Raw genomic sequence first — 12,836 nt, forward strand, 5'->3', positions numbered from 1 at the left:
CACATCTGGTGCAGGTGTGTGTCGTACTAGCCATTCCATCTTTGTACCGTTAGCAGTCTTAGAAGTAACACTGAAGTCTCTGCCATCCCTGTGTTCATGTGTTAAGGATTTACAGGATGACATTCAGAATCGGGCCACCTCATTTGCCAGTGTTGTCAAAGACATTGAAGGGTTCCTGGAAGAGAACCAGGCCAAGCTGAGCCCCCACGAGTTGACAGCTCTTCGGGAGAAGCTTCATCAGGCTAAGGAACAGTATGAGGCTCTCCAGGAACGAACACGGGTGGCCCAGAAGGAGCTGGAAGAAGTGGTGACGTCAGCCGTACAGCAGGAGACTGAAAAGGTAACCAGACTGCTTTGATACTTGGTATTTTTCAAAAATGAAAATTTTGGTACCTGGCAAATAAGTAAAAGGTATATAATGAGGGGAAACTCATTGTCTTACAGACAACATAGAATCATGAAAAGGGGTTACTTTGAGGCTGGTCTGTGAGTCATATATGTATGTATATATGTATTTACAATTTATTTATTTATTTTGAGAGACAGAGCATGGGAGTATGGGAAGGGCAGAGAGAATCCCAAGCAGTCTCCTCACTGACAGCAGGGAGCCCAATGTGGGGCTCGAACTCACGAGCTGAGAGATCCTGACCCAGGCACCCCCGTCAAAATTTATTTTTATAAGACGCATCCTGAAGGACTTTAAGTCAGGAATAGTTGTAGGAAGTTCATACCACCTACCCCACCCCCCAGGGAAAAAAATATTTTTTGCTATCTGTGTACTCAGTACTCTAATTGAAAAATGTTGGAAAGAGCTTAGTGAAGAAGGATAGTACACTGGGGAAGAAAGAGCAAATGGCATATTTCCAACATGAATCTAAATTGATGATCCAACAGAGCTAGGGGGAAATATGTGGGGAGTCTTAGTGTGCCACAGCTATAAATTCAGTGCAGGCTGTGGCACTGGTACAAGCCTGGGAGAAGGTAAAGTCTCAAAAGGCTGTCTGCACCCTCCTCAGCACCGGCAGGTTGAATTAGCATCCTTTATCTGGCCGTGGACTCTGACACTAATGGAGGAGGTGGAGAATGGGGAAAAGAGAAATAAGTTACCTGATGGAGAATTCTGAAATACATGAATGTTTAATAAATTAGAATACTTGAACAGTCAGAAAATGGAATTTGAAAGGCAAATTTTAGCACTCTGTGCTCTGTTTGGCAGAGAAGAGGATGGGAGAAGTCTGCGTTTCCCTTAGGGAAGGGCAGCAAGTAATTGAGTGTGACTGTGCTGTTTCTGACCCTACCAAGCCAGGGTATCATTTCCACACACCTAGAAAGGATTCCATGAAGCTTTTCTGGGAAGCCAGGATTAAATCCTCTCTTAAAGCCCTTTTAAATTCTGGAATTTGCGACCCGTGCGCTGCCCCCTACTCACTTTTTTTTTTTTTTTAAGCAATGAGATGTAGACAAAATCTAGAGATTGTTTTAAGTAAATGTTTTTCAACAGATTTAGAAGAAGCTCATTCTTTTTTGTGGATGCAAACACTGTTTATAGTCTTAGAGCTTCTCTTCTTTAGCATAGAAGTCTCACCTTTTTACTTAACTTATGCTTGTATAGTTGAGTATACCTTCTCACTAAACCTCTTCTGTGGCTTTCAGAGTAAAGCAGCAAAGGAACTGGCAGAGAACAGGAGTAAGATTGATGCTCTCTTGGATTGGGTGGCTGGAGTGGGATCGATGGAGCAGCTGTCCGGAGCTGGCCTGGGGAAAAGAGCCACGGATACCACTGACGGCCACAGGGGGGTGAATCAAGCCCCAGAGGAGCTGGACAAGCAGTGTGAGAAGATGAAGGTGAGGAGGATATTAGCTTGTCCTCACTATGCTGGGAGCTCTCTGCTGCCCCAGGCAGGTCACCGTAACCTCTTTGCCTCTAAACCCGTGAGCACTTCTCAGTTCATGCCTTCTTTGATGCCTCAGCACCTTTGACACTGTTGAAATACTTTGTGCCTTGATTTCCGAAGCAGGACTCTGCCCTGGTAATCCCTTTTCCTTTCCTCTGGCCAACTTGTGAAATACTTATGTGCTTCTAGGTTGTGGCCTAAGCCTGTTCTCCTCTTTCAGAATATACTTCCCTTGGGTAATTTCATCCACTATGACACTTCAGTTACTATTTATACTAGTGAATTCCATGTATGTATTTGTCTCCAGCCTAAATGCCTGTGCTGAGATTCAAACCAGTACATAAATTCATCTGCCTATTTGTAACTTGGAACCACAAACAACTCAACCTCAAAAGTGGATCTCCTGTTTCCTGTAACACCTCTCCCCAATCAGATGTGTTCTCCTTCCTCTACTCCCATGTAATTGCTTGAACTAAACCATCCTGGGCTCCTTTCCCTCTCCTTTCTCACCCTTGCTCTAAAATGCTATATCCCTGATTAATCCTTTTAATGGCCGCCTATTGCCCTCAAGAAACCATTCCTGTGACTATTTATCTCTTACTCATTTATTCATAATTCAGCAAATATTGAGCACCTGCTATATATCAGGCACTGGAGATAAGCCAATGAACCAACCAAATGAACCGTCTCCTAGGATATTAACTGGCATATGCAAGCATATTATATTGCATGATTGAAAAACAATATGTTTAGGGAACTCAGAAAACACGTGGATTACCCATTTTAGTAGTGATATCTTTATAGCAAAGAAAATTTGCCTTAGCTAGAAGTCTTCTATTGAACGGCCTCTGTGAGTCATTGCTGTATTTTTTATTAGTAGGATTTTTGCCTCCTGTGTGCTACTTCTATGCTCCATTGTAGATTGTCCCCCAAAGCTGTGGCAGTCTCATAACAGCACAGAGCAGCAATGGTTCTGCTGTCACAAGGAGCTTCCTGATACTGACCAAGAGGCATTTCCATCCCAAGAAGGAGATTCATGGGTGGATGAGAATGGGGACATCTGGGGGGTGTACAGACAAGCTATGGTACTGCCCCTTACTATCTATTTGAGAAGGAAATATTTGTCACCCCAGCTTCCCTGAGGTGACATTGGAAGCTAATGCTATCAGGTTGCTGATCCAGGTTGAAACTGGATAATATTCTGGAAAAAACTAGGCTGTTGCCCTGATCCTAGGGAGTTGCATAAACTGTAGATAGGCAAGAACACTGACTGAACTCCCCCTGTTGTCTAATAGACTCAGGAAGAACATTTTAAACAACAAAACAAAACAGCCACACTCCCTAAAATAACTTAAATTCCATCAAAATAGAAAAAGGTCCATGTGTAAGCATGTAGACATAGCACATACAAAGAAAAAATACAAATTACGTATGCTATCCAGAAATACATTTTACTGTCACTAAAATGTAAATTGTTTATTTAATGAATTTTCCAAGAGCTTTCCTAGTTGGGACAGTCTTCATGGATATGTAAGTGACATATTTCATAGCTAAATATTTACAATTTTTATACTGTCATATGTGTGGTTTATCCAACTTACTCTCCCCTTCCATTAATGAGAGTAGTTTTCAGCTGGGCATTTGTGCCTTCTCTTAGGCTTAGGATGGCTTAGTAAAGAGATCCAGACTAGAGTCTCAGTTTGTCCCTTAACTGTCTGGGTGACCTTAGTCAAGACATGTAACATCTTTCTGTTTATCAACTATTCTAATATCTTTAATATAGATATTATATTGTCTGCCTACATGGCAGATTGCATCTGGAATCACTTGAGATAATACATCAAAATCTCTTTGAAGCTGTAAGATCTTTTATGTGTCAGTTCAGCTGGGATTAGTATATGGCATAATCCTTAGAGTGAGAGATACTGGTGGTTTTTTGAGCAGCCGGAAAAGTGGACTATTAAGATCTTTCTCTACTTCCAGCTGTAGATAAAACCAAATTCTTGTGTTATCCTTGCTGATTGTCCTTTGCTTTGGGGGATTTTTTGCCAGGCCCGTCACCAAGAATTGCTGTCTCAGCAGCAAAATTTCATCCTGGCCACCCAGTCCGCTCAGGCCTTCCTGGACCAACAAGGCCACAACCTCACCCCCGAGGAACGCCAGGTGCTAGAGGACAATCTCAGAGAGCTAAAGGGGCAATATGCCACTTCCCTGGCCCGGTCGGAGGCGGAGCTGAAGCAGGTGCAGACACTTCGCGACGAGCTGCAGAAGTTTCTGCAGGACCATCAAGAGTTTGAGAACTGGCTGGAGCGGTCGGAGAGAGAGCTGGAGAACATGCATCAGGGAGGCAGCTGCCCCGAAGCCCTTCCCTCCCTGCTGAAGCGACAAGGCAGCTTCTCAGAGGATGTCATTTCCCACAAAGGAGACTTGCGATTTGTGACCATCTCAGGACAGAAAGTTTTGGACACAGAAAACAGCTTTGAGGAGGGTAGAGAGGCATCAGCAACTGAAAGCTTAGTGAAGGGCAAATTGAAGGATGCAACAGAAAGATACACTGCTCTCCATTCAAAGGTACTGAGAGGTTCCTGACAACTTTTATCATTAAAAACTTTCTAACCAAGAAATACATATATAAATGTGTATATATTTATATACATATATATTATTCATTGTTCTTTATGTACCAATAACATTAAGTAGGTGTGGGAGAAAATTGCTGTGGGAAAAAAAAGTTACTATTGAAAGAATAAATTCCATTTTTCTTTGCTTGGAAAAAAAAAAAAAGAACCTCAGGATATAGTGAATGAACTGACTTGTATATTGACCACAGGCAGAATGTGTTTATGAGCTCTGCAAAAATGCAGAATGTGGAGGCCCATGGGCTAATGCCTTGGTCCCAGCAGTATCAGGGGAATATCTCACTGTGGTAGGGGAGGTGGAGGTACTCACCTTCCTGTATCCTGACCAGCAAACATGGGTTCCCAGGAGATAAAGTATAGGGGAAACTTGAGCCACGTACATAGTCTTTATTCCTAGACAGAGCATCTAGGGTAAATCCTTACCTTCTTCCCAATCAGAGAACTCCCATTAGCTCCCAAGATGTAGAATCCAGTCAGTTCTTCTTACCTGTATTGTGCATTTTGCCATCTCTGACCTCACCAAAAGGAATACTTTTTGTACCTCCTAGTCCCTGCCTTTGCCTGCAACCTGGTGTGCATTTCTTTGGTGGCTTGCCATACAACTCATTAAATCTTCACAGGCCTGTAATAAAGTTGGGGTGAATAGTATGGATCAAAGAGCAGAGGCCCCACTTGTAGAAGATGGTTGCTACTTACCTGTCTGTGGAGTCCCCAGCACTACCCTTAATTGTAGCTCTAGTGAGATCCCCATAACAAAGCCAGGCTTTTCTTTGGACTGCACCTACCCAGGAAGCTGCTGCCTCTAGCCTGACCTTGCATAAGCCTGCTTTCCCTCTTTTCTCTGGCACAGTGTACACGATTGGGCTCTCACCTGAACATGCTCCTAGGCCAGTATCAGCAGTTCCAGAGCAGTGCCGACAGCCTGCAGACATGGATGCGGGCTTGTGAGGCCAATGTGGAAAAGCTCCTCTCAGACACTGTTGCCTCTGACCCTGGGGTCCTACAGCAGCAGCTTGCAACAACAAAGGTAGGCAGGGACACAGGCTGTTCTAGCGCATGGGTGGGGAATACCCCAAGGTAAAGCAAATACTCCCAGAGGTTAAAGGTGGTGGTTGTGATGCCTCAGACAAGATCTGGTTCCTAAAACACTAAATTCTAACATTTGTGGGTTCAGATAAACAGCGTTATTCTTCGTAGCTCCAAATAACATCATGCTGAGTAGCTCCCGGTTCCTAGAACTGGCTTTGATTACTCAGAGGTTTTACTTTTGGCCTTTTTCATGGACGAGCAGCAGTTGCAGGAAGAATTAGCTGAGCACCAAGTACCTGTAGAAAAGCTCCAAAAAGTAGCTCATGACCTCATGGAAATTGAAGGAGAGCCAGCCCCAGACCGCAAGCACGTGCAAGAAACTACAGGTATGAAGCAGCAATAACAATAATAATTAAGCTCCCTTAATTCCTAGTTTGTACCACTGTTCTGTAATACAGCTCCCTGTATTGTGTGAGTATCTCTGGTGCCCTCAAGGGGCTGAGGATACAAATGGCAATAGCTCACCCTTGAATGAGCTTTGTCCCTGCACCATTGACAGCCTTTGCATCTGGTTCCAACTCCTTCATTCTGCTTTCTAGCCATGCCCTTCTTCTTTCCTTTCCCAGGTAAACTAGTCATTTCTTCATTACTTCACCCCAGAAGTTTTCCCTGTGGTTTAGCTGCTAACATTTATTTGAGTGCTTAGCATGCGTGATGAAATCTTACTCAAACTTTAGGCTGTACCTGAGAGGTTACTTCCTTTGTAAAGTCCTGACTACCACCTCCAACCCTTAAAGAAATAAAAGATAAGAAAGAATTATTCTTCCTTCAGGCTTCTCTAGTATATTACTCCTTGCATCAGTATAGCACTTAACAGCTTTATTTTTGTGGTTAATTGTGATGTGCCTTTTGCTGCCTATGCTTGCTTTTATGGTCTTTAGTTTGCAGAAGGAAAGGACTCATCTTAACGGTCTTCAGTTCTCAGCATCCAGCACAATTTCTGGTACTTAGTAGGTGCTAAATAAATAGTGCATTGTGAATTTGGCTCAAATATAAATTCACTTTAAGCTTTTTCCTTCTTTTTGTCATAATGTCTGTTATTATAGTAATTAACACGTGCAACTTAAATACATCCTTTTTAAAAGCACAACACAAAAATAGTGTCCACACTCTTCTTATGGCCCTCATTTTCCAGATTCTATACTCAGCCACTTTCAGAGCCTCTCCGGTAGCCTGGCTGAGCGCTCTGCTCTGCTGCAGAAGGCAATTGCCCAATCTCAGAGTGTCCAGGAAAGCCTAGAGAGCTTGTTGCAGTCCATCAGGGAAGTTGAGCAAAACCTGGAAGAGGAGCAGGTGGCATCACTGTCATCAGGAGTCATCCAGGAAGCCCTGGCCACTAACATGGTGAGACCGATGCCCCAAGAGTTATAAGACTTAGCGATGATGATTAATCCACATAAAGATATTTCTACCCAATTTCCAAACCATTGTTAAGCTCGAGGAAAAGCAGTGCTCCAAAGTCTCTGGTAGAATGGGGTGGAGAACCAAGGGGATGGGTTGTGTGGTCTGATCACAGAGGCTAGTTGCAATCCAGCCCTCTTTGAGGAGGTGAGCATGTAATTATGAGAAGTTTATTGGTTTGTGGCTCAGATATCCTAGGATAACTGAGCCAGGAACTAACAGACACATTTTTGGTGACAGAAACTGAAGCAGGACATTGCTCGGCAAAAGAGCAGCCTGGAGGCCACCCGTGAGATGGTGACTCGGTTCATGGAGACAGCAGACAGCACCACGGCTGCAGTGCTGCAAGGCAAACTGGCGGAGGTGAGCCAGCGCTTCGAACAACTCTGTCTACAGCAGCAAGAAAAGGAGAGCTCCCTAAAGAAGCTTCTTCCCCAGGCAGAGATGTTTGAACATCTCTCTGATAAGCTGCAGCAATTCATGGAAAACAAAAGCCGGATGCTAGCCTCTGGAAATCAGCCAGATCAAGATATTGCACATTTCTTCCAGCAGATCCAGGTGAGAATATATCTGCCAAACTGGCAGAACAGAGAAAAGAAGGGCAAGGAGGGGACCAGCATTCACTGAGCCCATAATATGTCAGTCAATGTAGTGGAAACTTGGCCTGCATTATCTTAAAGAATTATGACAACTGCCTGTAAACTAGATACTGTTTGTTCTTTTATTGTTTGTCCTTTTATGTTTATAAAAACATAGCTGAGATTTATTTTTCACTCATTCTGCACGTTCAACCCAGATCAATAGGGCTACTTAGCCTGTCACGGTCATTCAGGGATTCAGGTTCACGGGAACTTCATCCTGCCATATGCCTTCATGACTACCACTGTAACAGGGAATAGTCATATCAAATCCATTCACATTTCATTAGTTAAGGCAGGTTCCACACCTGGCTCTTAAGGGGGTAGAGAAATGTATTCCTACCATGTACGTAGTTGGTGCAGAGTTGGAAATATTTGGTGAAGAGTGTCACGTACCACAGATACAAGAGCAGGATTGTAGGTCATAGCATATGCCTAAACTTAATTTGACCAAGTAGTGGCCACCTTGGCTGATTCTCTGATGAAGTTGAGTGTATTTTTATACATTTGAGAGATTTTATTTGTAAACTGTTGGTTCATGGCCTTTACTGTTTTCTGTCAGGAGTTTGGTTTTTGGTGTTTTTTTTTTTTGAGGGTTTTTTTTTTTTGAGTTTTTTTGAGTTCTTTCAACTTATAAGAGTTCTGTATCAGGGAGATTAATTATTTTTATGTGGTATGTTGAAAATCTTTTTTCAGGGGCGCCTGGGTAGCTCAGTCAGTTAAGCAACCGACTTCGGCTCAGGTCATGATCTCATGGCTCATAGATTCAAGCCCCGCATTGGGCTCTGTGCTGACAGCTCAGCCTAGAGCCTGCTTCCAATTCTGTCTCTCCCTCTTTCTCTGCTCCTCCCCTGCTTGCAGTCTGACTCTTTCTCAAAAAAATAAATAAACATTTTAAAAGAGTTTAAAAAAAAAAATCTTTTCACAGTTTTGTCCTTTGTCTTTGCTTCTAGTGTTTTTGGCCATGTAAGAGGTTTTTATATTTTTACGCAGTAAACTTTATCACTGTTTATTGAACACGCATTTTTGGTTATAATTTGAAAGCCTTTTGCCACACACAGGTTTGAAGGAGTTCACCCGTGCTTGCTTCTAGAACTTGTATGGTTTCTTTGATTCATTTTTTTACATTTGAATCTTTTCACATTTTAAGTTTATTCTATGATACAGTGCATAGTATGAATCCAAGTTGATCATTTTCTGAAGGTCTATCTAGTTGTTCCCAATTTCATTTCTTTGAAAAGTCCATCTTTTCCTCAGTGATTTGAGAGGTCATCTTTATCATATATAGTATATCCATACAGACTCAAATCTATTTCTGAATTTTCTGTTCTTCTTTGCTGGTCTGTCTGTTCATATACCATGGCATACTGGTTTTTATTCTCGAGGCCTTATGGTATATTTTAATATCTAGTAGGGCTAGTCTTTTCTTTCTTGCTTTCTTTCAGGATTTTTCATAACTTTTAATTGTATATTTATTTTTCCATGTGAATTTTAGAATCAATTTTATTAGTCATAGGGGGAAAGTTGGTAGTCTTATTTGGGTCATGTTAAATTTATTTATTCATGCATGCAAATGTGCACACATATACATGTACATACATATCTTTATGGATGTCTTTTCATTTATTGAGGTATGCTTTTGTGTATATCAGAAATATTTTAAAAGTTTTATTCATAAAGGTTACTATTGTATTAGATTACTTCATTGATTAATTGTATTATTGGTTCTCTTGGGGGTTTATAAGTATACTTCATATAATCTGCAAACGTAGTTTTACCTCTTTTCAGATGTTTATGCCACAGGTTGTTTTAACTCAATCACTTTGACAAATATCTTCAATACAGTGTTAAATAATAGTGGAGAGAGTATGTTTGTCTTGTTTTGTAGAAGAAATAGGCTATGGAAGCTCAAAGAAGTTTAATAGCTTAAAATCACAACCATGATTGGTTTTCAAGAATCTTTTTGACTCTTTGGGGCGCCTGGGTGGCTTAGTCGGTTAAGCGTCCGACTTTCGCTTAGGTCATGATCTCGCGGTTCGTGGGTTCGAGCCCCGCGTCGGGCTCTGTGCTGACTGCCAGCTCAGAGCCTGGAGCCTGTTTCAGTCTGTGACTCCCTCTCTCTCTGACCCTCCCCTGCTCACGCTGTCTCTCTCTCCTAGAAATAAATAAAACATTAAAAAATTAAAAAAAAGAAAGCTTTAAAAAATAAAAAAAAAATAAAAAAAAAAAAAGAATCTTTTTGACTCCAAAAATCTCCATTCTTTTCACTCTGTCCTGCTGCCTCCCAAATCTTTGAACATTTATTTAAACGAGACAAGACTCCTTTTAAATTCCTAGCCATTCTCAGGTGGATTCGAGAAATCCTCCATATTTATTGCTGTAATTGATCCAGAGAGGATGCCTCTTTTTTTGTTTTGTTTTTTTCCTTCAGATTAGAGGGAACTTGTCCCAGATTTAAAGTAGCTGTCTTTTATTTTTTGAGTATACGTATTTATAATGATGAGAGGATTTACTTCATTTCCTTGTTTGCTTAACAGGAGCTGAATTTGGAAATGGAAGATCAACAGGAGAACCTCGAGACTCTTGAGCACCTGGTCACTGAACTGAGCTCCTGTGGCTTTGTACTGGACCTCTCCCAGCACCTGGACAGGGTACAGAACCTCAAAAAGGACTTCACAGAGCTACAGAAGACAGTTAAGGAAAGGTGAGTTTTCATATGTGTTGGTCAATTTGGGGAGCTAGTTTTTTCTTGCTGTTGAATGAAATGATTTTCTTTTCTTCCTTCAGTAGAAAAGGTGGGCATCAAGCACTCTGCTACTAAGTCATAGGATTTGAAAAGTGTGCCTTTCAGGCAAAGCTATTCAATCTACATGGTCCTTAGTGGTTTTCTATTACTAAGTAATGAATTCCTTCTTAGTGTTGGGGCTCAGTTCCCCTCTGTACCAATCAAAAGCCCAGTCACCTGGACCCAACAGAACAAATTTGGGACAGCAAGTATGATTGTGGCAGGATTTGAAATAAAGACAAAAATTGGAGGAGACTTTCCAGATGTAATTAAGGGTTACATTGACTCTTTCTTTCTCTGCTTGTTTTGACCACATTTAAGTTGCTGTTTTGGAGGAGTGTCTGGATTCTTCTTTTAAGGCAAACATGGGAATATATGACAAGGGTAGCTGATTTCAGATTATCAGCTGACTGTTAAAAAGTCATGATTCCACTAGAAAACCTCATGTGGGTTTAGGAGCTTGATAACACTTCTTCTCTTGGTTTAGCCATATATGTAATCTTGATTTGGCCGGTGACTGCCTTGAGGAAAGTGGCCAGAGAAAAGCACTCACTGAAAACAATACCGTAAATAGTGGGTTATTTAGTGGAGAAAGGGGGACAAAGGCCAGAAGGCCTCTTTTTCCTCAGTGCTCAGGGCCATTTAGCTGTATGAAGAACCAGGATCTCTGGCTTAAAGTCTGATAGATGTGGCCACTTCCGAAACTTAATTTCAAAATTGAATTCTCCTTTCTCCTTGGTTTATTTTATTCGTTTGTGTGCGCAAACCGACTTCTTTGAGACTCAGTTTCAGCATCATCCTTGCTAAGGGGATTAGCATTTGAATTAGGCTTTGAAAGAGTCAACTACCTAAAAAGTGGCAGAGCTGGACTTCACATCCAAAGCCTACATTCTTTCCATTGTATCATAGCACCTAAATAGCAGGCTCCTTTCAGTTTCTCTGGCTTTCACTTCAGCCTGGAGTAAGATTGAGGACTCCTCTCCCCAGAAATGTCCAAACAAGGGCAACAGATTCCTTAGTTTGATGCTCTCTTACATTGTATGTGGTGGTTTAGCCAAAGCTGCTGTGGAAAAGATTATGGGAGGGAAAGGCCCTGTAAGGAAAAGCTGCCTAGAGTCCCAGAATGAGTGTAGTTTTAGTTCAAGTTGACCTCTTTATGAAGCTTAGTCTGGCAAATAACAAAATGTCTTCATTGACAGAGAGGAAGATGCATCATCTTGTCAGGAGCAATTGGATGAATTTCGGAAGCTGGTTAGGACGTTCCAGAAATGGCTGAAGGAAACAGAAGGAAATATTCCACCTACAGAGACTTTCATAAGTACTAAAGAGCTGGAAAAGCAGATTGAACACCTGAAGGTAGGTGAACAAAAAGGAGCTCCAGGAACCAGGCTAGACATCTGTTTGGAAGCTTGTGTGGACTGATCTCCACCTGTGGTGGGGAAGTGGTGTGACAAGTTTAAGTTATCCACCTGCATCATCAGAATAGAAATCCCTCCATTTTCTTCATGTGATTCCCACCTACCCCTACCCCAGCCCTGAGCACTAGAACATCTCCAATTTAAAAACCAAAACTTGCATAGCTCAGTCAGATGAGTGTCCCAATTCTTGATTTTGGTACAGGTCATGATCCCAGGGTCATGCGATTGAGCTCTGGGTCAGGTTCTGTGCTGAGCACGGAGCCTGCTTAAGATTCTCTTCCGCTCTGCTCCTCTCCCTAGCACGCCTGCTCTCTCTCTCTCTCTCTCTCTCTTTCTAAATACATATGTATATATACATAACGTATATACCAAAACCACAAAAGTAACCTGGGGGAAATAACATCTATAAAGTTTCAGCTGTTTCTCAGAGGCCTCCCATGCTGTGGTGGGTCGTAAAAGAGATAGTTGTCAAAGTGCAATCCTGGAGAAATTTACACTCTCACTGTGTGTTTGGGAATTAGGTATGTGTGAGCCAGTGACTAGATATATGATCAGCAAATTGAGGAAAGAAGAACTATCTCCACAATCAGGTGGAGAATCAGGTGGTTGGAAGGTACCTTCCAGAGTAGGATCAACCTTTCTCCGATCCCCTGCAGAATCCTTTCTTTGATTTAGTCATTTGGCCTCTGCTGCACCTCTAATACATCTCTTCTTTTTGGTGACACCAAGCCAGTCTGCCTCCAATTAGTTCTCATGCATTCTCCTTATTAGTAAAGCAAGATTTATCTCAAGCTAGATGACAGGGAAGAGTTTGGTTCCTTTCACAGAGAGCGTTCCAGGAATATTTGCTATAGGGAATTCCCTAGGGCAGAGGCTTCCCAATTTCTTGGTCCATAGTGCCCTTAGTGTTTCAAGAAATTTTTCACAATACCTCAAGGCAAAAAAAAAAAAAAAAAAAAAAAAAAAAAAAA

At 41.8% G+C, this 12,836-nt stretch overlaps 1 protein-coding gene across 1 annotated transcript in view; it reads left to right on the forward strand.

Annotated features, from left to right (window-relative positions):
• MACF1 (microtubule actin crosslinking factor 1) overlaps positions 1 to 12,836 on the forward strand; it is a 229,559-nt gene that overhangs the window by 123,538 nt on the left and 93,185 nt on the right. Inside the window, exons 41-49 of the mRNA XM_077753196.1 lie at positions 107 to 340; positions 1,654 to 1,845; positions 3,948 to 4,466; positions 5,385 to 5,561; positions 5,826 to 5,949; positions 6,759 to 6,967; positions 7,265 to 7,582; positions 10,200 to 10,366; positions 11,647 to 11,803. Coding sequence (XP_077609322.1) covers positions 107 to 340; positions 1,654 to 1,845; positions 3,948 to 4,466; positions 5,385 to 5,561; positions 5,826 to 5,949; positions 6,759 to 6,967; positions 7,265 to 7,582; positions 10,200 to 10,366; positions 11,647 to 11,803 — 2,097 coding nt within the window. The remainder of the gene's footprint in view (positions 1 to 106; positions 341 to 1,653; positions 1,846 to 3,947; positions 4,467 to 5,384; positions 5,562 to 5,825; positions 5,950 to 6,758; positions 6,968 to 7,264; positions 7,583 to 10,199; positions 10,367 to 11,646; positions 11,804 to 12,836) is intronic.

This window comes from Crocuta crocuta, unplaced genomic scaffold (assembly GCF_008692635.1).
Source record: "Crocuta crocuta isolate KB4526 unplaced genomic scaffold, BGI_CrCroc_1.0 scaffold303, whole genome shotgun sequence".
Taxonomy (NCBI): Eukaryota; Metazoa; Chordata; class Mammalia; order Carnivora; family Hyaenidae; genus Crocuta; species Crocuta crocuta.